This window comes from Thalassophryne amazonica, chromosome 4 (genome assembly GCF_902500255.1).
Source record: "Thalassophryne amazonica chromosome 4, fThaAma1.1, whole genome shotgun sequence".
Classification (NCBI taxonomy): Eukaryota; Metazoa; Chordata; class Actinopteri; order Batrachoidiformes; family Batrachoididae; genus Thalassophryne; species Thalassophryne amazonica.
Window position 1 is genome coordinate 12,244,299 of NC_047106.1, and position 26,633 is coordinate 12,270,931.

The window sequence follows — 26,633 nt, forward strand, 5'->3', positions numbered from 1 at the left end:
TTTTCAACACGGAGGTGTTTTTCCTGTCGCGGCGCACACAGATTTGCCGAGTCGTCACGGAAACGACTCGGCGAATTTGCGCGCACGTCTTTCATTAAAAAATGTCCTTAGTGGAATGTCTGCATAAAGTCCTCATGCCGGCCTCTTCTGAATCTTCTCTGTTCTCTCACGACGTCCTGGGTGAATTAAGCCTTAAATTAGGATGTTTTCAGGTCGAAACAGGCCGACGACGGCACCTGGAAGCGCTGCACGACGTCCCGCTCCGTGGGAAGTCCTTACAGCGACAGAAACACCCCATAATCTCTCATCAGCCGTTAAACTTTTCACCAAAAACCAGCTTAATTTCTCGAATAGTGTCCACTCGGATATTCCTCACAGGTCCAGAAAAAATGTTGATAAAGCAACGCGCGCCGTCTTGAGCAGCGTGTGAAACAAAGGAATTCAGCCGAGAGGGCGGGACCACATCTCACTCAAGGCCTGCCCACAGGGAAATTACGTCACCGACATGCGTGAAAAAACTCACGCATGTGCATGAGGGTTCAAGCATGATTGGTGTAATCGCACGTCATTCAAATCCATATAGTTAAAAAAAAAAATAACAGGGTCGGTTTATTATCGAATAGACCTCGTATATGAAAAACATGTTAGATTTACTCAGAAACGTAGCGGTTTCGGAGTGGATTCCACCATGCTGAATTAGCAACCAGTGGTAGGCCAACCAGTGACGTCATAGTGCCTCTCTACTCTGATTGGCTGTCACCCCCTCCCTCCCCCCACCAAAAAAAGCAGATTTGCATGAGTCATAACATATATAGGAACCAGAATGTAACCTGTTGACCTCCTAAAATAGGTCGTTAGCCACCTTTGAAGTTGTCCAAGGTCTGTGTCCCAACAATGTTCTCTGTGAATTTGAAGACTCTGGCAGTAATAGAACTGGACTTATGTTGAGCACAGACAGACGGATGGACAGACACAAAGCCTTTGCACATGAGATAATTAGTCATAATGAGTGTCCTGATTATTCTGCAACACTGAAATGGTTTAATAATGATAATAAGCATTAACTGAGTCACTTCTATTCTAGCTTGTGTCACATGCATACAAGTGACTTTGTCCACATAGTCTTGTGTTTGTTGAAGTGTCCTTGAGCAAGACACTGAATATTAAATAGCTCCTGGTGCTCAGTGTGGAAGCTGCTGATCTCAGCGTGTGAATGTGTTTGGACGTCACTTTGCATTAAAGCATTTACCAAATGCATAAATGTAAATTTCAATATTTCCCTCCTGACTGCTTCTCCAGACATAAACAATTGGCAGTTTATATTTATATAATCATGTATAGCTCAAATCAACACACACACATAGACTCCCTGTGTGTGTGTTTGTGTGTTTAGGATGAAAACAAAGCAACACGTCAAGAATGATTCTGAGCTTCACAGAAATCCAGAAAGGAAGCAGGTTTTATTATAACATGATCAGCTGGGAAAACCAGATCATTGATCTCAAATGTGCAGACGAGTCTCCCTCTGCTGTTCACCCATGTGATGTACAACAGCATGATGCACTCTGTGTGCGTGTGTGTGTGTGTGTGTGTGTGTGTGTGTGTGTGTGTGTGTGTGTGTGTGTGTGTGTGTGTGTGTGTGTGTGTGTGTGTGTGTGTGTGTGTGTGTGTGTGTGTGTGTGTGTGTGTGTCTGAGGTCCTCACCGTGAAATATCCTATTGTCTGTCAGGAAGTGCCGACGGTACTGCGGCTCTCCTTTCTTGTTCAGCACCCAGGAGCTCATGGTGAAGACAACCTGTGGATTCAAGGCCAAATGTTAAATGAGGCTCTTGTTGTTGTTGTTGTTGTTGTTGTTGACTTGAAACATTTGGCAGCATCTGAATCTGTACAGCATTCAGTCAAAATTAAACATAATTTTGTATTAGATCTGGTTCCTCTGATCCGGATATCTGGTATTTCCACTGTCAGGGTGAGTGGAGACCTGAGGCCTTTGTACATGACATAGATGTTGACATCATCCAGTAAGCGGCCGGTGAGGACGGGCTCAGAGAGTCATGTGAAACTGTCTGCAGGGAGATTTGTTGTGGACTTCCTGTTGATGTACCCGCATGCTTCAGCTGTGGGACACCATCAGAATACCCTGTGGCCTGGAAATTACAGAGACAGAGGGTCCTTGGTTCAATTTCCTGTCAAACAGGCAGGAAGTCTAAATGCCTAAGGTGCAGTTGGACACCTTGCATGACAGAATGCTGACGTCAGTGTGTGAGGGATCACTGTAAAGCGCTTTTGAGGGAAAAGTGCTACAGAACTGCAGCCAGGCTGGAGATAAAGATGTTTCCAAAAACAAGTCTCACATTTGATACTGACCATTATTCAGGGTCACAAATCTCTCTTGAAGATGAAAAAGCAACTAAACCTGCCAGCATCGGCACACGTCTCCGTGTCCCACAGAGCACAGACCAGCTCAGTGGGCGTGTCTCAAACAGCAAGCAGCTGTGACCTACGTACATCACAGAAGTCTAAAACCAATTTGGGCCTAAATTTTACTGAAAGAAAAGTTTTATATTATATATAAACACAGATATTTAGTTAATGTTTGGGCTTTAGAATTACTAAGTACTAAAATTTTCAAACAAATTAGATTTTCATTGAGAAATACAAACAGGATAAATAATAATAATCTAGAATATATGGAGAAAATATAGAGAAAATGTAGTTGGTTTTATTTAACTGTTGAAGAAGTAAATGCTGGTAAAGGTCAGTATTTGTTTTAAAAGGTGCTGACATTCATCTTCTTATTCTCAAGGAACATTTGAGTGTAAATGAGTGACTTTTTTTTCATATGGGCGCCTGACCTTTTTTTTTTTTTTTTTCATATGGGCGCCTGACGTTTTTTTTTTTTTTTTTTTTTGTCTATATGGGCGTGTGACTTTTTTTTGTCTATATGGGCACCTGACTTTCTTTTTTTTTTTTTTTTTGTCTATATGGGCGCCTGACGTTTTTTTTTTTTTTTTTCGATATGGGTGCCTGACCTTTTTTTTTTTTTTTTTTTTTTTGTCGATATGGGTGCCTGACCTTTTTTTTTTTTTTTTTTTTTTGTCTATATGGGCATGTGACTTTTTTTTTGTCTATATGGGCACCTGACTTTTTTTTTTTTTTTTTGTCTATATGGGCGCCTGACCTTTTTTTTGTGTCTATATGGGCGCCTGACCTTTTTTTTATGTGTCTATATGGGCGCCTGACCTTTTTTTTATGTGTCTATATGGGTGCCTGACCTTTTTTTTTTTTTTTTTTTTTTTTGTCGATATGGGTGCCTGACCTTTTTTTTTTTTTTTTTTGTCTATATGGGCGTGTGACTTTTTTTTTTTTTTTGTCTATATGGGCACCTGACTTTCTTTTTCATTTTTTTTCTTTTTTGTCTATATGGGCGCCTGACTTTTTTTTTTTTTTTGTCTATATGGGCGTGTGACTTTTTTTTGTCTATATGGGCACCTGACTTTCTTTTTTTTTTTTTTTTTTGTCTATATGGGCGCCTGACTTTTTTTTTTTTTTTTTTGTCTATATGGGCGCCTGACCTTTTTTTTATGTGTCTATATGGGCGCCTGACCTTTTTTTTTTTTCTATATGGGCACCTGACTTTTCCATATTGGTGCCTAACTGTTTTTTGTTTTTTGTTTGTTTTTTTCCCATGTGGGCGCCTGACATTTGTTCCATGAAACTTTACTTTGATCCTTGTGTTTCCAAACATTTATCCTTCTCAGCGTCATGATGATCCAGATGTTATTTATTCACTGTCTCATTTATTTCTGTTTCGCTTCTCCTCATCATTATTCCTAGATTTCTATTTTTCCAGGTCTTTCTTGTCACTTCTTCATTGGTACTGCTGTGCAGAGTTTTCCCACCTGTTGTTCTCATCTCTTATCTCTGATTTATTTCTCTTGGCTAGGAGGACACGCAGAGATCCTGACCAGTTCGGGGTCTCTGGGGTCATCTGCAGTGAGGATTATGTCTGTGTGTCTGGTCCACGTGAACCCTCCAGGGTCAAATGTCTTTGAGGTGAAAGCACAACCTGACTTTCAAGCATGCAGGCTTGTGACATCCTTGCCCCCCACCCCGACCCCACCCCACCCACACACCCACACACACACACACACACACACACACACACACACAGATTCCTCAGTTTGTCATCAGGCTGTGCTGTGACAGTGTGTCATTACTGACAAAAATGCATTTGGCATTAAAAAATAAAAACCATCCAGATCATAATTCGGTTTTGCGGGAGCCTCCGCATTTTATAGGTGTGGTGGCCATGAAGTGCACAACACAACAATGATGACGTTAAACACATGCTGTTCGAAGAAACATGCTTCCTTTATGCTGTGGCCAAGTTTCATAAAGAGGACGAACCCAAAGTTAAAACAAAGAACAAGTTGCGTGTTCACCTCAAAAATGCACTTTGTTTTTAATGCTATTATGTTTTTTCTGTTTCCTGATTCTGAGCAACTAGAGGATTGAGGGCCTTACCCACAGGCCCTTTGTGATTTTCCAGCCTGGCTGGGCGCTTTGAACTGAGGTTCCTCTGGTCTGAAGTCCAACATTTAACCACTAGACAATCACCTCCCCTGCAAAACTTTGTACAAACCTTGTAACTGTTAGAATGGCCTCAGCAGAGGGTCACCCATCTGGGTCTGGCCTACTTGAGGTTTCTTCCTCATTATCATCAGAGGGAGTTTTTCTTTCCCACTGTCGCCTGTGTGCTAGCTCGGGGGGGGGGGCCTTGAGGCAGATTTGTTGTGATTTGGTGCTATATAAATAAAATACATTGAATTGAAATGAACAAAATGGCTTTCGGTCAGCCTCAAAGTGGTTTTGGTAAACTGTCAGGCATCTTATGAAAGGGAGGCAGTTCTTAGCCCAGGCTGTGTTCAGTAGTGGGGCAGAGAGCTGCTAAACTGGACTGAGGATATTGTCAGGCAGTCGAAAGAACACTTTGAGGATCTTCTCAACCCTACTGACATAACCTCCATCAAGGAGGCAGGGATGGAAGACTCAGGCGGATGTGATGCCATCACCCTAGTGGAAGTCACCAAGGTTGTCAAAAAAAAAAAAAAAAACTCCTAAAAGAGTGAAAAGCATAGAACTATACTATGCCAGTATGCTAGCCATATGAAAGGGAAAATAAGTGCGTCTTAAGTCTGGACTTGAAAGTCTCCACAGAATCTGTTTTATTGATGCAGGGAGATCATCAGCTCTGTGACCCGCAGACTTCTTATTCACCCTAGGGACACAAAGTAGTCCTGCACCCTGAGAATGCAAAGCCCGGGCCGGTACGTTTAATTAGGTCAGCTAGGTAGGGAGGTGCCAGTCCGTGAACAATTAAAAACTCTAAGAAATAAAATGTAGAATTGAATTAATGAAGTTAAGGTAATGTTTTCCACATAACATTGTCAATTAAGTGCAAAACAATATTGGGATTTAAGTAATAGTGTTTCATTCATTTATTCATCTTCTACTGCTTAGTCTATTTAAGGGTCGCGGGGGGCTGGAGCCTATCCCAGCAGTCATAGAGCGCGAGGCGGGGTACACCCAGGACAGGACGCCAGTCTGTCGCAGGGCCACAAACAGAAAAACAAACACAGACACACCAACACACACACCCACCTACAGACAATTTAAAGATTCCAGTCCATGTAACCCGCATGTCTTTGGATGTGGGAGGAAACCGGAGCACCCAGAGGAAACCCACACAAACACGGGGAGAACATACAAACTCCACACAGAAAGGCCACGGGAATTTAACCCACGATCCTTCTCGCTGTGAGGCAACATTGCTAACCACTAAGCCACCGTGCTGCCCATGTAATTGTGTTTCATTTGATTTAATTAATTTCAACTACAATATTGTTTTGCACTTAATTGACAATGTTATGTGGAAAAAGTTGCCTTAACTTTATTAACTAAATTTAACATTTTATGCCTAAGAGTGTATGTTTCATTTCTTAGAGTAGCAGAACCTTAAAATCTGATCTCACTGGGACAGGAAGCCAGTGAAGAGATGCCAAAATGGGTGTAATGTGGCCAAACTTTCTGCTTCGTGTCAAAAGTCTGGCAGCAGCATTACAAACCAACTGGAGACCCCTAATGCTAGACTGCGGTAAACCAGAAAATAGAACATTGCAATAGTCCAATCAAGAAGAGACAAACGCATGAATCAAGGTCTCAGCATCAGTCACAGACAGGATGGGACAAATCTTCCCTATATTTCGCAAGTGGAAGAAAGCAGTCCTCATAATATTTCTAATGTGGAGTAATGGATTCATTGCAACATGCGATCTGGTCTCTATATGACCAAAGCAGGAACTGTGTCTGCATTCTCGGTATTACATCGGACCTGTTGCCGGTGGGTGTTGGACTCTGGCAGGGCTGCCCTCGTCACCAATCCTGTTCATGATATTCACGAACAGGATTTCAAAGCACAGTCAGGGACCGGAGGGTGTCCAGTTTGGTGACCTCAGAGTTGTACCTCTGCATTTTGCAGATGATATGGTTCTGTTGGCTTCATCCGGCACTGCTTGCTCTATGTCTGATTGCACTGTCCCTGTCAAATAAACAAATAAATAAAATGATGCATGTGCAGTGAAGGCAGGTTGGGGGAGGGGGTGGGGCATTCGCTCAGCAACACTGGAAGGCGAGACTCTTGATGTACCAGTTGATTTACGCTCCTGTCCTCTAGGATGGTCACAAGCTTTGGGTAATGACTGAAAGAATAAGATCGCGGATAGAAGCAGCAGAAATGAGATTCCTCTGTCGGGTATCTGGGCTTACACTCCTGGATAGAGTGAGAAGTTTGACTATTCGGGAGTGACTCTGAGTAGAGCCGCTGCTTCTTTGCATCGAAAGGAGCCAGTTGAGGTGGTTCAGTCACCTGGTGAGGACGCCCCCCATGGTCGTTCCACTAAGGAGGTCTTCCAGGCGTGGCCAACCCGGAGAATGCCCCAGGGAAGACCTATTACACTCTGGAGAGATTATACTGTATTTCCCAGCTGTCCTTGGAATAGTTACACAACTTGGCCAAAGAAAGAGAAGTGTGGGATGAGCTGCTTGCTCTGCTGCCACCGTGACCCGGAGCTGGATAAGTGGTTGAATATTGTCAGTTGCACCAGTGAACCGTCCAAGTGTGTGTGTGTGTGAACAGGACCAGAATGAAAACAACCGCACAGCTCTCAGTGGAGTTTTCCAAAATAAAGATTTTTCAGAAGACATTGAACAGACTTATACATTTTGTTTTTTGTTCAAAGACTTTAGTGTTGCCTTCACGTTGTGAGTGTCATCTGAGGCTTTAATTCACAGAGATTAAAGAACGCGGCTTCACCTGTGAGCTTCTCTGAAATCACCGTGCAGCTTATTGCTTAATTACAGAATAATGTTTCTAAATGACTGTTTTGCTAACGGACTCCAAATTAGAGATGGGAGCTGAGCAGAGATGCATGACTGGAGACATTGTTTGAGCAGCTTTAACGGCATGTCGGCTCATAATGCGGCTACATTACACAAGATCCACCATAAAAAAACTCAACTCACATGGCCAGAAGTCACCAGAGCGTGCAGGTTAGCGTGCTTTGTAAATGTGCACAGAGTCACAGCGCACCGGCGGCTTTAAGGAGGAGCAGAGAAGAGGGTAGCAACAAAAAGCACAACCCGTGTCATTGAGTGCAAAGTCTGTCCAAGCAGAATACCGTCGACAAGAATCGATCTGTAGATGTGTGAACTGAAACTTTAATCCTCTGCTGCACTGCTGGGGTCGAGCTGAAGATGTTTCACTTCTCATATGAGTCCTTGTAATTAGTGGAGCATGATGTTTATTTAAAGTGCAATCTGTAATGTGAAAAGTTAATATGTGTCATCATCCAAAAGAAGAAGAAGAAGAAGCAGTCGTGCAGACAAAATACACTTTGTCTGATGACATCACAAAGGGGAGGCTGTACTGGCACTGGGAACTGTCCTGTAGGAGGCACTATTGCAAAAAAAACGCCTGTCACGCAGTGAAGCTGAAGGATTAAACTTTGTCACCCAAGGGGCAGCAGTAGGGATCAAAATAGAGAACTGGTTCCAGGTGAGAGTCGGTTCTAAACTTTTCAGTTCATTGGAATTGTTCACCCAGACATTATCAAGATGTGACATCATGACAGCAAATTCTGCATCGAGCAACATGGAAAACAGCCTGTGTAGATCTACATTGTTCTACACATAAAACTGATCGGGACTCAGTAAAGAATTGGACTGATAATCCAAATCAATAACAGCTTCAATGTTTATAAAATCCCATCAGTTCCTAGGTAGCAGTTACAGTTACGTTATACAACTCCACTAACACTATAACACCTCCACAGAAATCATTAAAAGGTATTTTTTATTCATTTAACTGCCAAAGAAAAAAGGTCAAGCTCGGTGCGCAGTGAATGGGGCTTGTGAGAGAGAGAGAGCATTTTCACACAGAAATGCACTATATCAGAAAATAAACCATTACTTTATGATTGTTTAACAGGAGATACACACTAAAACTTAAATAACATGTTCACAAGTTCACACAACCCTGCAGGGAGGATTTTGTATGAATGTAGCTGAAGCCGACACTTCTTCCTTCTCTCTCTCCGTCTCTCAACACATGTGTGGTTTTGAAGTTACATGTAGCTTCTGTGTCAGTTTCTTTCATTTACAAAGCTGAGGTCTTATGGCCTCCAAGGTTACTGCCATTTGTTTAGCAAACACACACACACAAAATGGAAAAGACACATGACCTATGGCATTAGGGTGGCACTGCTTGTTTGCATCTGAAGAGAAGATCCGACCAAACCCTGCTTGTAAACATAAACACAAAATTTGCTAACAGTATATATATATATATATATATATATATATATATGTTGAGAGATATCGACTAGAGATAGTCGGGCTCACCTCCACGCACAGCTTGGGCTCTGGTACCCAATTCCTGGAGAGGGGCTGGACGCTCCACTTTTCTGGCGTTGCCCACGGAGAGAGGCGGAGAGCTGGGGTCGCATTGCTTATTGCTCCCCAGCTCAGTCACCATGTGTTGGAGTTCACCCCGGTGAATGAGAGGGTCGCGTCCCTACACCTTCGGGTCGGGGACAGGTCTCTCACTGTTGTCTCGGCCTACGGGCCAAGCGGCAGTGCAGAGTACCCGACCTTCTTGGAGTCTCTGGGAGGGGTACTAGATAGCACCCCGACTGGGGACTCCATTGTTCTCCTGAGGGATTTCAACACCCATGTGGGTGGCAACAGTGAGACCTGGAGGGGGGTGATCGGGAAGCACAGCCTCCCCGATCTGAACCCGAGTGGTGTTCAGTTGTTGGACTTCTGTGCTAGTCACAGTTTGTCCATCACGAACACCATGTTCAAGCACAAGGGTGTCCATAAGTGCACGTGGCACCAGGACACCCTGAGCTGGAGGTCGATGATCGACTTTGTAGTCGTATCATCTGACCTTCGGCCACGTGTCTCGGACACTCGAGTGAAGAGAGGGGCTGAGCTGTCGACCGATCACCACCTGGTGGTGAGTTGGATCCGCTGGGAGGGGAGGAAGCCGGTCAGACCTGGCAGGCCCAAACGTATCGTGAGGGTCTGCTGGGAAGGACTGGTGGAACCCTCTGTCAGCGAGGTCTTCAACTCCCACCTCCTGAAGAGCTTCTCCCAGATCCCGGGGAGGTTGGAGACATGGAGTCCGAATGGACCATGTTCTCCACCTCCATTGTCGATGTGGCTGCTCGTAGCTGTGGTCACAAGGTCTCTGGTGCTTGTCATGGCGGCAATCCCCAAACTCGGTGGTGGATGCCGGAAGTAAGGGATGCCGTCAAACTGAAGAAGGAGTCCTACTTGTCTTTGTTGGTAGGTGGGACCCCAGAGGCAGCTGACAGGTACCGGCAGGCCAAGCATGCCGCAGCCTGTGCAGTTGCAGAGGCAAAAACTCAGGTCTGGGAGGAATTCGGGGAGGCCATGGAGGAGGATTATCGGTCGGCCTCGAAGAAATTCTGGCAAACCGTCCGACGCCTCAGGAGGCGGAAGCAGCTCTGCACCAGCACTGTCTACGGTGCGGGTGGGGAGCTGTTGACCCTGACTGGGGATGTTGTCGGGCGGTGGAAGGAATACTTCAAGGATCTCCTCAATCCCATCGTCACGTCTTCTGAAGAGGAAGCAGAGACTGGGGACTCAGAGGCAGACTCATCCATTACCCAGGCTGAAGTCACCGAGGTGGTTAGAAAACTCCTCGGTGGCAAGGCTCCTGGGGTGGATGAAATCCGTCCTGAGTACCTTAAGTCTCTGGATGTTGTGGGACTGTCTTGGTTGACACGTCTCTGCAACATCATGTGGCGTACGGGGACAGTGCCTCTGGATTGGCAGACCAGGGTGGTGATCCCTCTGTTTAAGAAGGGGGACCAGAGGGTGTGTTCCAACTACAGGGGGATCACACTCCTCAGCCTCCCCGGTAAGGTCTATTCCAGAGTACTGGAGAGGAGAATTCGACCGATAGTCGAACCTCGGATTCAGGAGGAGCAGTGTGTTTTTTGTCCTGGTCGCGGCACACTGGACCAGCTCTACACGGGGTCCGGGGTCCTTTGCTAAGGGCTATCCGGTCCCTGTACGATCGCAGCAGGAGCTTGGTTCGCATTGCCGGTAGTAAGTCAAACCTGTTTCCAGTGCACGTTGGCCTCCGCCAGGGCTGCCCTTTGTTACCAGTTCTGTTCATTATGTTTATGGACAGAATTTCTAGGTGCAGTCAGGGTGTAGAGGGGGTCTGGTTTGGGAACCACAGAATCTCATCTCTGCTGTTTGCGGACGATGTGGTTCTGTTGGCTTCGTCAAATCAGGACCTTCAGCGTGCACTGGGGTGGTTTGCAGCGGTGTGTGAAGCGTCCGGGATGAAAATCAGAACCTCCAAATCTGAGGCCATGGTTCTCGACCAGAAAAAGGTGCTTTGCCTTCTTCAGGTCGGTGGAGTGTCCTTGCCTCAAGTGGAGGAGTTTAAGTATCTCGGGGTCTTGTTCACGAGTGAGGGACGGATGGAGCGTGAGATCGATAGACGGATTGGTGCAGCATCTGCAGTGATGTGGTCGCTGTATCGGACCGTCGTGGTGAAGAGAGAGCTGAGTAGGGGGGGCAAAGCTCTCGATTTACCGATCGATCTACGTTCCGATCCTCACCTATGGTCATAAGATTTGGCTCATGACTGAAAGAACGAGATTGCGAGTACAAGCTGCCGAGATGAGTTTCCTCCGCAGGGTGGCTGGGCGCTCCCTTAGAGATCGGGTGAGGAGCTCGGTCACTCGGGAGGAGCTCGGAGTCAAGCCGCTGCTCCTCCACATCGAAAGGAGTCAGTTGAGGTGGCTCGGGCATCTTTTCCGGATGCCCCCTGGACACCTTGCTGGAGAGGTGTTCCGGGCACGTCCCATCGGGAGGAGGCCCCGGGAAGACCCAGGACACGCTGGAGGGACTACATCTCTTGGCTGGCTTGGGAACGCCTTGGGGTTCCCCCAGAGGAGCTGGGGGAGGTGTGTGTGGATCGGGTCTGGGTGGCTTTGCTTGAGCTGCTGCCCCCGTGACCCGACTCCGGATAAAGCAGAAGAAAATGGATGGATGGTTGTTTGGATATAGAGAGAGAGAGAGAGAGAGAGAGAGAGAGAGAGAGAGAGAGAGAGAGAGAGAGAGAGAGAGAGAGAGAGAGAGAGAGAGATACCATATTTTCTGGAGTATGAGTCCCATTTTAAAATTTATTTATTTATTTATTTATTTTACTAGTTTGGGAGGTCCTGCAAGTTATAATTCAGTGCAACACAACACATTCATTATTATTTTCATAATTACAATGAATATTATATGGGAATTTTATATGGGACTTTCTTAGGACTCAAAGTACAGAATAAACTTGAATAATAAAATAATAAATGGTCATAATAAAAAGAAAACTACAACAATGCACATACATCCCAAATTAAAGAGCTAATTCAGGTGAACCCTGTTAACTTGCGCAAGTTGAGGAACACAAAATCGGACCACGAGTTATCTGAAACCTTGAGTTATTGAGGTTGAAAAATAAATAAATAAATCAGCTTACAAAGCAGCGTGAGGTTATTGTAATGACCATTTCTCTCTGTCTGCAACATTATCTTCAAAATGCAAAGAGCAGGTTCAATCAAACTTCCGTCCTCTTGTAACACAGGTCACGCCAAGGCCATAGGTGTTAGGCCAAGGTTAAATCAGAGGTCATTAACTTATAATACCTTCATGACCATATCTACAGAAAGTTCTGCACAGATGTCTGCTCTCCTTGAGGTCATCTCAGAACCATCAGAGCTCTGATGTTGATGACATAACGCAACGTTGAATAATCATCATCATCATTATTAAAATATGAAGGGATGTGGAAGTTGGAAGACTTAGCAAAGAAGCAGACACTTCTTAAATATTCTTTGATTTTTTTATTTATATTAATTAATTCTTTCATTTATTCATTTGCATTTGTTTGTTTGTTTGTTTGCAAAGACCTGCAGTAGTTCCAGCTTGTCCTTAGCACCGATGGACATAGAGGGAAATATTACCAGATTAAATAAGACAAAGTCACATTTCAGATGAGGCAGACATATAAATATGTGTTAGCAGACGTGAGGTTTAATAAAATGTCTCTAAGGGGCTGTAACCAGATAACCTCCTGTTCTGTTGGAGAGGCCAGACCTCAGGGGAATACAATCTGTTTTTCCTGTCTGTCAGCTACTGGGGGGAAAGTAACTTCCAAATGAATGTTTCCCGGCCTGCAGCAACCGGGCCTCAGGTGCGGAGGTGAACATCGCGAAAACCACGAATGTAAAGTTTTGTCCCAGCGGACATTAAGAATCATCTAAAGGAAGATCTTCGAAAATGACGCTGGAACCTTCACAGTAAAACCTGCTGCAGAATCAATAAATAATTATTGCAGCAAACAGCAGCATTAATACTTTCAGTTCTTACAACATCACACATTCACACTCGCCTGGTGTCAACGGAGAGTGAAAAGTTCATTCACGTCGACTGGCGCTGAGGTCAGAGCTAAGTTGATGTCAGTCAGGCAACGCCGGTGTTCATTGTGGTTCCACAAAAATTTTCAACATGCTTAAAATCTTCAATGTTCATACTAAAATATACAATAATAATACAACAATAATAATAACAACAGTGGAGTTCCGCTACTGTAAGTCACCTACGCTAATATGCCGTTACTGCTCCGTTACCCTGCATTAGCCAATGTCAGAGGCTTGACTAGATGCGCCACCTTCTCTGGATCCATTGGGCATGAAGAAGTACGTACAAATGTGAAGGAAGGAAGTGTAGAACCTGTCTCGACAACGCACTAGTAGCAAGTGACACAATCGCAGAGTTATGTCGAGATTATAAAGGCTGTGTCACATGACGTCACAAATGCCAAATCAACCATCAGGTCCGCCAAGCTACGCTGGTGTTCCGTGGAGTGCGCTACCAAAGCGCCCACCCTCGGATGGTGAAAGTTGAACGACGTCCTACACTAAGTCAGTGGACCATCGACAAACATCGCCCTCTGCTGAGCTACATCGACCTGTGCTGAGGACAGGAAAATTTTAACTCCTGGAGTTAACCTACTCCGGCGAATGTTGAGATTTGGCTATGTTGGCCAGCGTCAGCCACTTCACATCATAGTACAAATGGACCCTTAGAAAAAAGATTTTTACAGTGTCCATGTGAACAGAACTATCAGACATGCAGTGTTAAATTTTAACACTGTCCAGTGTTAGTGAGTATTAACATTGCATTTTTTTTTAAAAATTGCTTTAACGCTACAACTTGAACACTTTGGTAAGAATCAGTTCAACAACAGTTTGGGGTGTGACCAAATTCACTTTGTCACGGTATTGAAGGGATTTGACACCTTCTGTTTTATTTCTTAAGTCACCAAAAATGAGACTCAAGCTGGACAGACAAATGGCCAATAAACACAAGTGCAAACACACAGAGAGAGCATGAATTTTGATCATATTGGCAATATCATATTATGAATCCCTTATCTAAAGTCTATGAAATAAAATTATAGTGGTGTCAAAGAAAATTCTTTTTATGACTTGAATCTTAAAAACCCAGTGGCACTATGACTTTCCTGTATTTTTGTGGTATATGTCAGGAACAAAAATGCTGTAAAATATACGTACATATATGTTGACATAATTAGAAGCTTTTTCTGTCCTTTTTGAGTAATGAACTACAAGTCAGTTTCTGTGTAGGCTCTCAGTTGTCCAGGTGGTTTCCATAGTAGAGAAGCTTGAATCTTCGACTGGACTGGGTTGCTTGATGCGAGGACATTTTGCTTCAAATCGCAGAAGCTTCCTCAGCTAAAATTCTTGCTCTGGAAGTCTGACTTCTGTCTGACTCTTGTAGAGAAGAATAAAACAGAAGCCAACAAAAGCTGGAGTTTTAAACCTAACCAGACCCCTCCTACTGAGAGGCAGACTGCTATAGGCTAGTGACTAAACAATAGCTCTAATTAGCAACTATTGTGCTCTAGTTAGCACACCTAATGACAGGACAGCTGTCCCTCTAATGATGGGATGGATGCCTTTCTGATGGCTCCCTTGATGACGTGAATGACTCATTACCATGAACAAAAGACTGAAACTCCTTTGACCTGAGTATCCCATTGTAAACAGGGGATAAAGCATGTCTCAGACCCCTGCAGAGGGAAGGGCTCAAGAACAACAACGTTTCCGGAAAGCCCTCACAGTATGTGGTTACACACGATGGTCCCTGGATAAAGTGCAGAAGTCCCAGAGAACAAAGAGACCAGATAGACAGGAGACGGAGACAAGAAGAAGAGGAGTGTCTCTCCCGTATTTAGCAGGAGTAGGGAAAAAACTACAGAGGATCTTCAGAGAGCACAAAATCCCAGTTTACTTTAAACCGGTTAACACCTTGAGACAGAAATTAGTTCACCCTAAGGACATGATCCCTAGTTACAAACAGAGCAATGTAGTGTATTCTATCAGATGTCAGGAAAACTGTAACGAACACTACATAGGTGAAACGAAGCAACCTTTACACAAAAGGCTATACCAGCACCGCAGAGAGGGCGCCAGTGCACCTCAGTCTGCGGTTCATCTCCACGTTAAAGACAGTAACCACACGTTTGAGGACAAGGAAGTTAAAATATTAGCCAGAGAGAAGAAATGGTTTGAGAGAGGGGTCAAGGAGGCATTCTTTGTAAAACGTTTGAAACCCAGCCTTAACCGGGGAGGGGGTCTGAGACATGCTTTATTCCCTGTTTACAATGGGGTACTCAGGTCAAAGGAGTTTCAGTCTTTTGTTCATGGTAATGAGTCATTCACGTCATCAAGGGAGCCATCAGAAAGGCATCCATCCCATCATTAGAGGGACAGCTGTCCTGTCATTAGGTGTGCTAACTAGAGCACAACAGTTGCTAATTAGAGCTATTGTTTAGTCACTAGCCTATAGCAGTCTGCCTCTCAGTAGGAGGGGTCTGGTTAGGTTTAAAACTCCAGCTTTTGTTGGCTTCTGTTTTATTCTTTTCTACAAGAGTCAGACAGAAGTCAGACTTCCAGAGCAAGAATTTTAGCTGAGGAAGCTTCTGCGATTTGAAGCGAAACGTCTTCACGTCAAGCAACCCAGTCCAGTCGAAGATTCAAGCTTCTCTACAAGTCAGTTAGGAAGGATGAGGATGTTGCACCCTATTTGCTTTTAAAGAGTCAATGAGTAGCTTGTAATAGCCTGTTAACTAGTTATCAGAGCAAACAGTTCTGGTATGGCGATGGGTTACAACTGCTCTTCAGATACAGACTTGGTCATGCAGCCCCACTGGCAAGTAAAATAAACTCAAACACTGGAATGGACACTTTATGTTATTTTTAGCTTAGAATTGTGGGTTTGGATCAGTGTTTGCAAACTGGAAATGCAAATTTATCTCAAATTATTTTGTGTGTGTGTGTGTTTTAAATCAAGCCTGATTCAGATTGGGCTTTAAATAGTGTCGGGACAAACATGTCTTGTGAAGTTTCACATGATATGTGGTGATACGCAACTTTGAAGCCTTGACATCAGTAATCGTATCACTTAGAAAGAATCAAGTTTTTTTCTGCCTGTTTTCTGGTTGTGTCCAGAAATAGTTTTCTTGCTGTTCTTGGAAAATCTGCACTTTGTGATTGTGATGATGAGAAACAGATCCCGGAGATGGTCAAGAGCAAAGATTCAAAGTGTTTTTATCATATGTACAGAATTTTAAAAACAACAACACAAAAATTTTGACTTCTTTTCCGCATCTCCTCATCAGGTTGGGTGGACAGAGACGTTTGGACACAAGTGCAGGACTCAACAAAGCAGCTCTGGTCTTTAACATTGTTTACTGTATAACTCAGCAGGGTCTGGTACACAAAAAGGCAGTCCGAAAACGGCAAAAACAGGTACATTAGGCAATAAGGCGTGGTCGAAAAACAGGCAGGTGATCAAAAGACACAACGTGGCAGTAGGACTAGAAAAGCACAAGTTTGTTGAAACTGTGTATTGCTGCTATTTTTGGTCAGGTCTCACTTGAAAAAGAGATCTTCTGATCTCAATGGGACAAACCTGGTGAAATAAAGGTTACAACAAGAACAGTGCTGGAAGTGAAGGCATAGAGCACAATGATCTGGCAAGGGACTAGTGCAACCAGTGAAGCTTATATAAACCCTGGTGATGAGCTACAGTTTAGAAACAGGTGTGTGGAAAGCTCCAGAATAGGGTGTGGCCCAAACAGTGTGCACCGCCCACCACCAAGCACAAAGAGAGACAGACAAGAGCGATGGGGAAAGACAAAACCCAACCATAAAAAAACCCAGCATGAAAAATCACACACTGACAAAATAATCAAACCTAAACTAAGCAGAACCAAACAGAAAAAACCATGACACAAAAAGTCCAGATCATGACACTCCTGCCCCCTACTCATCCTTTTTGCACTGCAAATATTTGGTTAAATTCTATTCACAATATCGACGTATACTTAATGCAAAGAGGCTTAAGTAAAATTTCAGTAAGACATAGGGACATATTCTTAGATACAAAAAGGTAATTTCCTTCAGCTTCATGTTTTTAGATAATACATCTTAAAAATCTTTATAAGTGAAATAATCTTGGAAAGAATCTTGTTTTGAGTCATATCTGAGAAGAAAGATGTTTTCACTCATCTTAATAAATGAAGTTTCACTTGGTCTATTGACAGATTTTTATTTATTTGTTTTTGTTTGTTCATTTATTTTTTGTTTATTGGCTTGTTTCAAGTTAAAAGCATCTTGTAAGAAGTATATATAAATAAATAAATAAAATCTGCCGACCAAAGAAGTGAAAATTTGCTTAAGATTTCTTGAAATGAGTGGTTGAAATTTGCTGAAAAAAAAACTAATTTTGAGCTTTATTTATGTGTATTAGAAAGTGTTGCATCTTTTACAAATTCTCATAATAACAAAACAAAAAATAAAAAGGGGCAATGAAGGTCTAGTGGTTAAAGCGTTGGGCTTGAAACCAGAGGATCCTTGGTTCAAATCCCAGCCTGACTGGAAAAACACTAAGGGCCCTTGGGCAAGGTCCTTAATCCCCTAGTTGCTCCCGGTGTGTAGTGGGCGCTTTGCATGGCAGCACTTTCACATCGGGGTGAATGTGAGGCATTATTGCAAAGCACTTTGAGTGTCTAATGCAGATGGAAAAGCGCTATATAAATGCAATCCATTTACTGTAAAATAAAATCTTGTAGTGAGTCAAAAACATTTTCTGAAATGTGCCTCAAATTGATGGTTCCAAGTAAGTTGTATTATCTCAACACAAATCCATGTTCATTGGGCAGTCTCCCATTGATGATTTTTGATATCGGACTTTGTAGATTTTTTGCATTTAAAAAAAGAAGAAAAAAAAATCCTGCCTGTCTACAGTCAAGATGATTTTTGGGGTATCTGCAAAAGTTTTGTATCATATTGTAACCTTTTGAAAAACAGGTCCCAGAGTGGATAAATCTCAAAACACAACATTTGAGTTTTCATGTGTACAACCAATACACATCTTTTGTGAAATGATGATGTCATAGCCCCTCTTCTCTGACCTCAGTTTTAACCCTGGCCGCAAGACATCACGTCTTTCTCTGTCAGGTGTCTCGGATACTGCGCCTTTATATCAGCATATTTGGATTGACACGATTCCCAGTCAACATTTTCTTGTGGTTTAGTCAACTTCTAATCCAGTATTACTTGAAGCAGAAGTTCGACTTCGTGTGTGTATGCTCCACATCTTCTCTGTTTTTTTGTTTGTTTGTTTTTTTGTGGGTGTGTTGCAGTGCCACATACAGGCCTGGCATATATACCACAGTGTTTGCAGTTATTTTCAGTGGTTTGTGTGTATGCAGATATTTCTTGAAATGGAGTCGTGTTTACAGAACACTTTTTGGAAATGACAAAGAAAAATATGGTATAGGGACGTTCTATTTCCGTGTGGACAAGGCACGAAACAGAACCAGAAACCTATGGAGCTAAATCCAGGCCAAAAGTTTTGTAATCTGAAAATAAAAAAGATTGAAAAAATAAATTTTGAAACTGAAAATTCAATGTTTGTTCTTGAATTTTATAATCATTTAAAAAGTATTATCAAAATAAAAATAAGTGTAACATATATATTTTTCAGTTTAAATAAATTTTTGATTCAGCTCTGTAATTTTTTGATCAAATAATTTATTTTCATTCATATTTCTTTTTTTCACCTTCAGATCTTTATAAAATAGAGTGTAACATGAATTTTGTTGACTTTTGTTAAATGGGGCCTGATTTCCTCAATTTTGAAATATGGACTAAAATTGATGCCATAAATCATGAATGGGAAAGCGTTCTCACTGAAATTTTACTCCAGTGATTTTTGTCTTATATTAAATGTAACCAGATATTTTGACGAGAATGAGACAAACATACTTGGTAAATGTTTGCATTTTTGCAGTTTATTTACACTTACTCACATTTGACCTCAAGCAGTCTGTCTTCTTCATGTTCGTCTTTAATCCTCTGTCTTCTGAAGACATTTTAAAGTCTTCCAGCTTTCTTTCTTTCTTCCTGTTTCTGGTGTTGCACAACACAGTGTCATCTGCAAAAAAACTGCACCAGGAGGACTGCACTTTAATCCCAAAAGCCAATCCATCTATAGCCAGGTCACACAGCTATCATTATCACATAGATAAGATGATGTGGATTCCAAAAGGAGCACAACCTCAACAGTTTTTCACCACCATGTCATATTGATGAACTTGCAAAAAACTCACCGTCCAGTTCTGCAGTAAATACTGTGGAGCCAGAATATAAGTGTGTCATGTGTCTAGATTTGAAAGCTTTAAGATCTGAGACAACTGACGTTTTATGGACAACGCTGTGTTGATTTGAAAATATTTTTAACGTGCAGGGTTATCTTGGTTTCTCGTGGAATTAAGGGGCGTCTCAGTCCATAAGTCAGCTCCTCAGATCTGCTTGAAGCACAGATACCCTCATCTCTCCCGAATGTTCTCGTCCTCCTGAGCTAGTGTTTTGACTTTATCTATCATCGTGTTCCTGCCTCATGTTCATGTTGCTTTGGACATCTTAGAAAATAATAACTGGCAAAACCTGTGGCCACAACACATCCAAAGTAAGACAACATCAGCAAATGCAAAAAGTAAAAAAATATATATAGAAAAAAACACCTGGATCAATTCAACAACACTTACAGTGAGGAAAATAAGTATTTGAACACCCTGCGATTTTGCAAGTTCTCCCACTTAGAAATCATGGAGGCGTCTGATAAGTCAGACATACATGTCACATAATTGTGATTTCCGGATTTTTTTTTTAGATTATGTCTGTCACAGAGGACATGCACCTAAGATGAAAATTTCAGACCCCTCCATGATTTCTAAGTGGGAGAACTTGCAAAATCGCAGGGTGTTCAAATACTTATTTTCCTCACTGTAGTTGCATCTTGCAAATTAAGAAAATGCTTGCAAAAACAGAGAACACAAATATAACCTGCAGCACAAGCAACAATTTACTGTGCAAATTTATACAATGTGCACAAACACAAGGATGCTTTGCAAAGCTTCAAAAAACCACAGAACCACTCATACACACTCAAAGCACAACAGATTTCTGCACAGAGGAATTTTACTAACGTCTACCATTCAGTGCATTAAAATCATAAATAACACAACATGAAAATACAGCTAGCATAAGAGTAAAATCGTCAATAAAATAACTAAGATGACCAGGTAGAGATTAAAAGCAGAGTGTTGTGATACTTGGAGGGCCTGTCAGTAAAACCTCTAAGGGCCAAATAAATGGACTGCATTCATATAGCACGTTTCCATCTGCATCAGATGCTCAAAGCACTTTAGACACTAATACCTCACATTCACCCGATGTCAGGGTGCTGCCATACAAGCTACTCTCACTACACACCAGGAGCAACTAGGGGATTAGGGACCTTGCCCAAGGGCCCTTAGTGATTTTCCGGTCAGGCTGGGATTTGAACTGAGGATCCTCTGGTCTCAAGCCCAACACTTAACCACTAGACCATCACCTCCAAAATCTTCTTTTTTTCTGCATGTATTGTGTGAATCTGCAGCCGACACATTTTCATATTAAATTGTTGCATATTTTGCAGGTTATATTTGTTTGTGTTCTCTCTGGTTCAAGCATTTTCCCAGTTTGTTTTGATGCAGCTACCTGTTGTTGAATTGATGCATGTGGGCTTTTTTGTTGTTATTTCTTGCATTTGTTTTCTGCATTCGCTAGTGTAACATTAACTTCACATTATTAAGGCCACTGTACTTCCACCTACAAATTCATGCTCAGCCACATACAGATATTCACAAGACGCTTCATTGAAACCCTTCGTGTTCATCTTCTCTGTTTTTCCACCAAGAGACTTTAATAATTCATGAGGGATCACAGCAGAGTCGTGTTCCCAGGCCTCGAACCCGACACCAGCAAGCTGAGTTGCTCCTCACAATGCTTCAGTCACAGAACAACAAGGGAGGAACTTTATTTCAGATGCATTCCTTCATCGAGGCACACAGGCTGTGCAGTGTGTGAGCGAAGAGCTTCACACGGGCACCACTTCATGACGACACACAGGAGGCAAAACTCAAACACCTACACCGTGAGAACAAAACCTCAAACCTCCACCAGCACTCCTTTCCAATTCCACAAACTTTTACTTTGGAAAAAAAAACTTTCAAGGCCAAAGTCCTGTTATAAGTGATAAAATAGAAGATAAAATATAATACAAAATATAGATCAAAAGGGCTTTTCAATGTTAAAAACAAATATCCACTAAATCCGCAATATGAATCAGATGTGGATCAAACTTAGTCTGTTCATTGAGAGCGCCAGTTTGTACCTCACTGTCACAAATGACAGTGATTGAGTCACTTTTGATTGAGATATAATGCAAAATGTACATCAAATAGGCTTTTCAATATTAAATTCAAATGTCCACAAAATCCACAGTCCGGATCAGATCTAGATCAAACTCTGTCAGGTGATAGTGAGTGTCAGTCTGCACCTCACTGTCAAATATGAGAGTGATTGGGGCATGTTTGATTAAGATATAATGTGAAATAATGGCGTATTCAATGTTAAATTTAAATGGCCACAAAATCTGTAATCTGGATCAGAACCAGATGAAACTTTGTCACTCGATAAAGGATACCATCCTGCATAACGCTCTCAAATATGAAACAAATTTCTTTGAAGGAAAAAGAAAAATCTTTTTTGACAGAGTTATGAATTTTTGAAAATTTGTTCAATGTTATAGGGATTTTTCCAACTTACCAAGATTTTTCCTGACTTTGCCCTTTGACCTTGAAAATTGAATCCGTTCTTGCCTATCATGATATAAATCTTCAGTAAAAATTTCATAACAATATATGATAAATTGTGAACTCCAGGCTGTTCACAAACAAACAAACAGGGGCGAAAACATTATTATTCTTAACGAATAAGCATTTGCAAAGCGTACAATTCATCTGGCAACACAGTGCACAACAAAATCCCATCACTTTTTTGTCTTTTTAAGGTTTCAAATTATGAAGTGGATAATGAGCTTGTGTGTCTTTTCATGTTTGTGTGTGTTGTTCCATCACTGTATCACTGACTGTCAGTGCAGCGTTTGGAATTTGTTAGCTGTCAGAGTGTGTAACACAAACTGTCACTAAAACAGATAAGAGGGAAACTATCAACCAACCAGGCACTCCAGTGTGGAGCACCAACACACTGAAGACACAGATGGATCAGAAAATCCAGTCACATCCATAAGTATTTGGACAAAGACAACAACAACAACAAAAAAAGAAAACTATATATACTCAACAAAAATATAAACGCAACACTTTTGGTTTTGCTCCCATTTTGTATGAGATGAACTCAAAGATCTAAAACTTTTTCCACATACACAATATCACCATTTCCCTCAAATACGAGTATTGTTCACAAACCAGTCTAAATCTGTGATAGTGAGGACTTCTCCTTTGCTGAGATAATCCATCCCACCTCACAGGTGTGCCATATCAAGATGCTGATTAGACACCATGATTAGTGCACAGGTGTGCCTTAGACTGCCCACAATAAAAGGCCACTCTGAAAGGTGCAGTTTTGTTTTATTGGGGGGGATACCAGTCAGTATCTGGTGTGACCACCATTTGCCTCATGCAGTGCAACACATCTCCTTCGCATAGAGTTGATCAGGTTGTCAATTGTGGCCTGTGGAATGTTGGTCCACTCCTCTTCAATGGCTGTGCGAAGTTGCGACGACGAACTGGAGTCAGGTCGAGACTCCGATGAGGACGACGAGCATGCAGATGAGCTTCCCTGAGACGGTTTCTGACAGTTTGTGCAGAAATTCTTTGGTTATGCAAACCGACTGTTTCAGCAGCTGTCCGAGTGGCTGGTCTCAGACGATCTTGGAGGTGAACATGCTGGATGTGGAGGTCCTGGGCTGGTGTGGTTACATCTGGTCTGCAGTTGTGAGGCTGGTTGGATGTACTGCCAAATTCTCTGAAACGCCTTTGGAGACGGCTTATGGTAGAGAAATGAACATTCAATACACGAGCAACAGCTCTGGTTGACATTCCTGCTGTCAGCATGCCAATTGCACGCTCCCTCAAATCTTGCGACATCTGTGGCATTGTGCTGTGTGATAAAACTGCACCTTTCAGAGTGGCCTTTTATTGTGGGCAGTCTAAGGCACACCTGTGCACTAATCATGGTGTCTAATCAGCATCTTGATATGGCACACCTGTGAGGTGGGATGGATTATCTCAGCAAAGGAGAAGTGCTCACTATCACAGATTTAGACTGGTTTGTGAACAATATTTGAGGGAAATGGTGATATTGTGTATGTGGAAAAAGTTTTAGATCTTTGAGTTCATCTCATACAAAATGGGAGCAAAACCAAAAGTGTTGCGTTTATATTTTTGTTGAGGTGTATATATATATATATATATATATATATATATATATATATATATATATATATATATATATATATATATATATATATATGAGTATATATGCACTACATGACCATAATAGAGTTCAGACAACATAGTCACTGAGTGTGTGTTGGACATGATGAGCTCAATCTTTAAGAAATACAAACAGTCTGGTCGTGTGTGGTAAATCTGTTTACAGAAGGCAGTTCTCAAATACTGAGTGCAAGAAGGAGACAAGTGAGGGAAGCCACCAAGACACACATGTCACCTCCAAGGGGTTGTAAGGGTTGTGTTATGTAGCATGAGGTCACATGTTAAGGTCACATGCTCAGCAGTGAAGAACGCAAAACAGTCTAGAAGGCCCTCAGAGAGCGCAGACCTCCACCAAGGCCACAGCTTCCGAAATTATTCAAACTTGTTTGAGATCCTGAAACCACAACATGCCCTGGATCAAATTAAAAATAAAATCCCATGTTATTTCAGACATTATCCATCTGATGACCAAATATCAACAGCATCCTCTCACAATGTTTGAGTTAAATGTTGCTATCGGCCAAATATTCTTCTGGATCTCACTTCCAGAATACATCCCGGATGACCTCCAAAATCAACTGCTTATTTCCCAGAACAATATTGATCTGTTCATCAGAATCCACTGAAATCCGCTCTTGACTTTTTGAGTTATCGTGCTAACAGACAGACAGACAGACACACAGCAGTGAAAAGATTACCTCCCTCCCTGGTGGAGAGAACTAATCCTTTTTTAAATAAACACCATTAACTCAATATTTTTGCTTCACTTCTTACCAAAATTTGAGCACCTATCATTTTTGAACCCTTGACAAAAAATTGGCCGTTTTTACCCAATAATGACATAACTTTCAACCATAGATCACATGAACTCCACCTATTCAGTGAACTTTCAGTATGACTGGAACATTTTTGGATGTTGAACACTGTGTAATCCACTATGGGAGGGTTATCGTGTTTTTGTGTAGGACATGAAACAGGATTGTAAGTGTTCTTTAGTCCTCTTAAGTGGAACCAATTAGGCCCAGATCAGCAGCGGGCCCATGGACCAAACTTGACCAAAAATGTGACATGTTGAGGGCAACTCTATCCAAACAAAACGCTTCACAGTGCAGATGGAAAATAAACAAGCCTGATGTTCTGGTTCCAGACAGCTGGAATGTTCTGAAACCACCAAGTCAGTCATCTGACCCAAATCCAGTCGAGTACACCTTCGCTGAGCTGAGGACAAAACACCAAAAGACCAAGCAGGAACTGAAGCCTGGAACTTTTAGTCCTGACTGTTTAATTCATGACCATGCTTGTTTGTCCAATTACTTTTGGACCCCCATTATAAAATGCTAGGTGTCAAATCCAACCCCTCGTCCCCATTGTGTCACATGGGTAACGGATCAAGTAGGGGATCATCTGTTGGGGTGAAATATGGTGGGGACTGTGGCTGCGATGGTAACTAGGAAGGCCCAACAGGAACCCTGAGCAGGAGATGCTAGTGAGGCTCTGGTGAAACATCAAGACCTCAGTGGTGGATCAGGAGGATGGAGGCAGCAGCAGGTCCTCAGACCCCCATCGTCTGGGACTACACAGCTGTCGGACCAGGCTAAGGATCTGTCAAGGACCTTGTGTTTGTTGGCGTGCAAAGACATTCCCACGTTAAACAAACCCACGTACAGGCGTCTCTAGATCAACCCTGGATGTAGGTTTTCTATCTCATCCAGGAATCGATCAAGAGATAATCTCACTGCTGATTGATTACTATGACGACAAATAAAATGCTAGAAAGTGCTGGATTTCCTCCCAGGTTCATCATTATTTGTTTTTTTTGTTTTTTTAACTGAAAAGTTTTGATAGAAGGCTGAAGTAACATCTTTGAGGACCTGAGTGGAGAAGCTTCCCTTAGTTTGGTCAAGATGCTGCAGGTCAAAGTTCATCTGTGAGGCAGAAACAGGAACTCTGTTCACCATGTCTGACTTTCCAGCAGCTCTCTGTCTCTTTAAGTCTTTTTCTCTTTCACACCCGGTTGTCTTCACACAGTCACTCAAATCAAATCAAAAATTCCCTGGAGACCCACCCCAGCCTATGGGGGGCTGCGCCCCCCCCCCCCCCCCCCCCCCCCCCCAGCATGAGCACCATAAAGGCTTTTGTTACGCCAGCGTGCTGCAGATCTGCTGCTAAAACAACAACCTCAAAGGATCGTGATGATGAAGCGCACACACACACACACACACACACACACACACACACACACACACACACACACACACACACACACGAGAATCACAGGACAAAAGGCTCTCAGCTGAGGTCGGCTGTGGTTCTTCCATCATCATCATCACCTGTCACCTCTGCAGTGGAAATTAAGTCTGCATCTGTTTGAACTGACTGTGTGTGTGAGAGAAAGAGCACACACACACACACACACACACACACAGACTGAGTTCCAACAGGTGCATGCCTGCTTGGATACGGCACACATTCAAAGTAACAACACAAACAAACCTTTGTTCTGTGCTGCATGAAAACATCATAAAGTCACTTACTGCGATGGATTCAGGTTGGAAAACGTCCTCCTGTGCCACTGTGCACAAAGGCAGAATAAGTGTCCCACACACACACACTCACACACACTCACACACACACACACACACACAAACACACACACACAGAGCGTCCCAGCAACTTTAGTGCTGTGGACCACAACAAGCACAGATCCTTTTCAAATGACTGCTGTGGGACATCAGACTCTGGAAAAACCTGGAACGGATCCACTCACACTGGCCAAGGACTAAAGATGGTATTCATGTTCAGTCCTCCTTCTACTATTCAAAAAATAACAAAAACACAACTAATAATAATAATAGTGATATTATTGTTATTATTGTTGCTGTTGTTATAATAATTGTTGTCATTATAATTTAATAATAATTGATTTTAATTATAAAATGTATTATGTAAAAAAAAACCTGACCAAAATTATTGTCAAACAAAATATTAAATATAAAAACATTTATTTTTTCTGTGATCTTAAAAATCATTTTAAATCTTTTTT

General features: G+C 42.3%; 1 protein-coding gene across 4 annotated transcripts in view; it reads right to left on the bottom strand.

Moving 5' to 3' along the window:
* LOC117509407 (1-phosphatidylinositol 4,5-bisphosphate phosphodiesterase eta-1-like) overlaps positions 1-26,258 on the bottom strand; it is a 277,298-nt gene extending 251,040 nt beyond the window's left edge. For all 4 annotated transcript variants that reach the window (XM_034169076.1, XM_034169077.1, XM_034169080.1 and 1 more), the window contains exons 1-2: positions 26,123-26,258; positions 1,705-1,795 (exon numbers count right to left, since the gene is read on the bottom strand). In XM_034169076.1, coding sequence (XP_034024967.1) covers positions 1,705-1,783 — 79 coding nt within the window. In that variant the 5' untranslated portion in view covers positions 1,784-1,795; positions 26,123-26,258. The remainder of the gene's footprint in view (positions 1-1,704; positions 1,796-26,122) is intronic.
* Between the last annotated feature and the right edge of the window lie 375 nt (positions 26,259-26,633).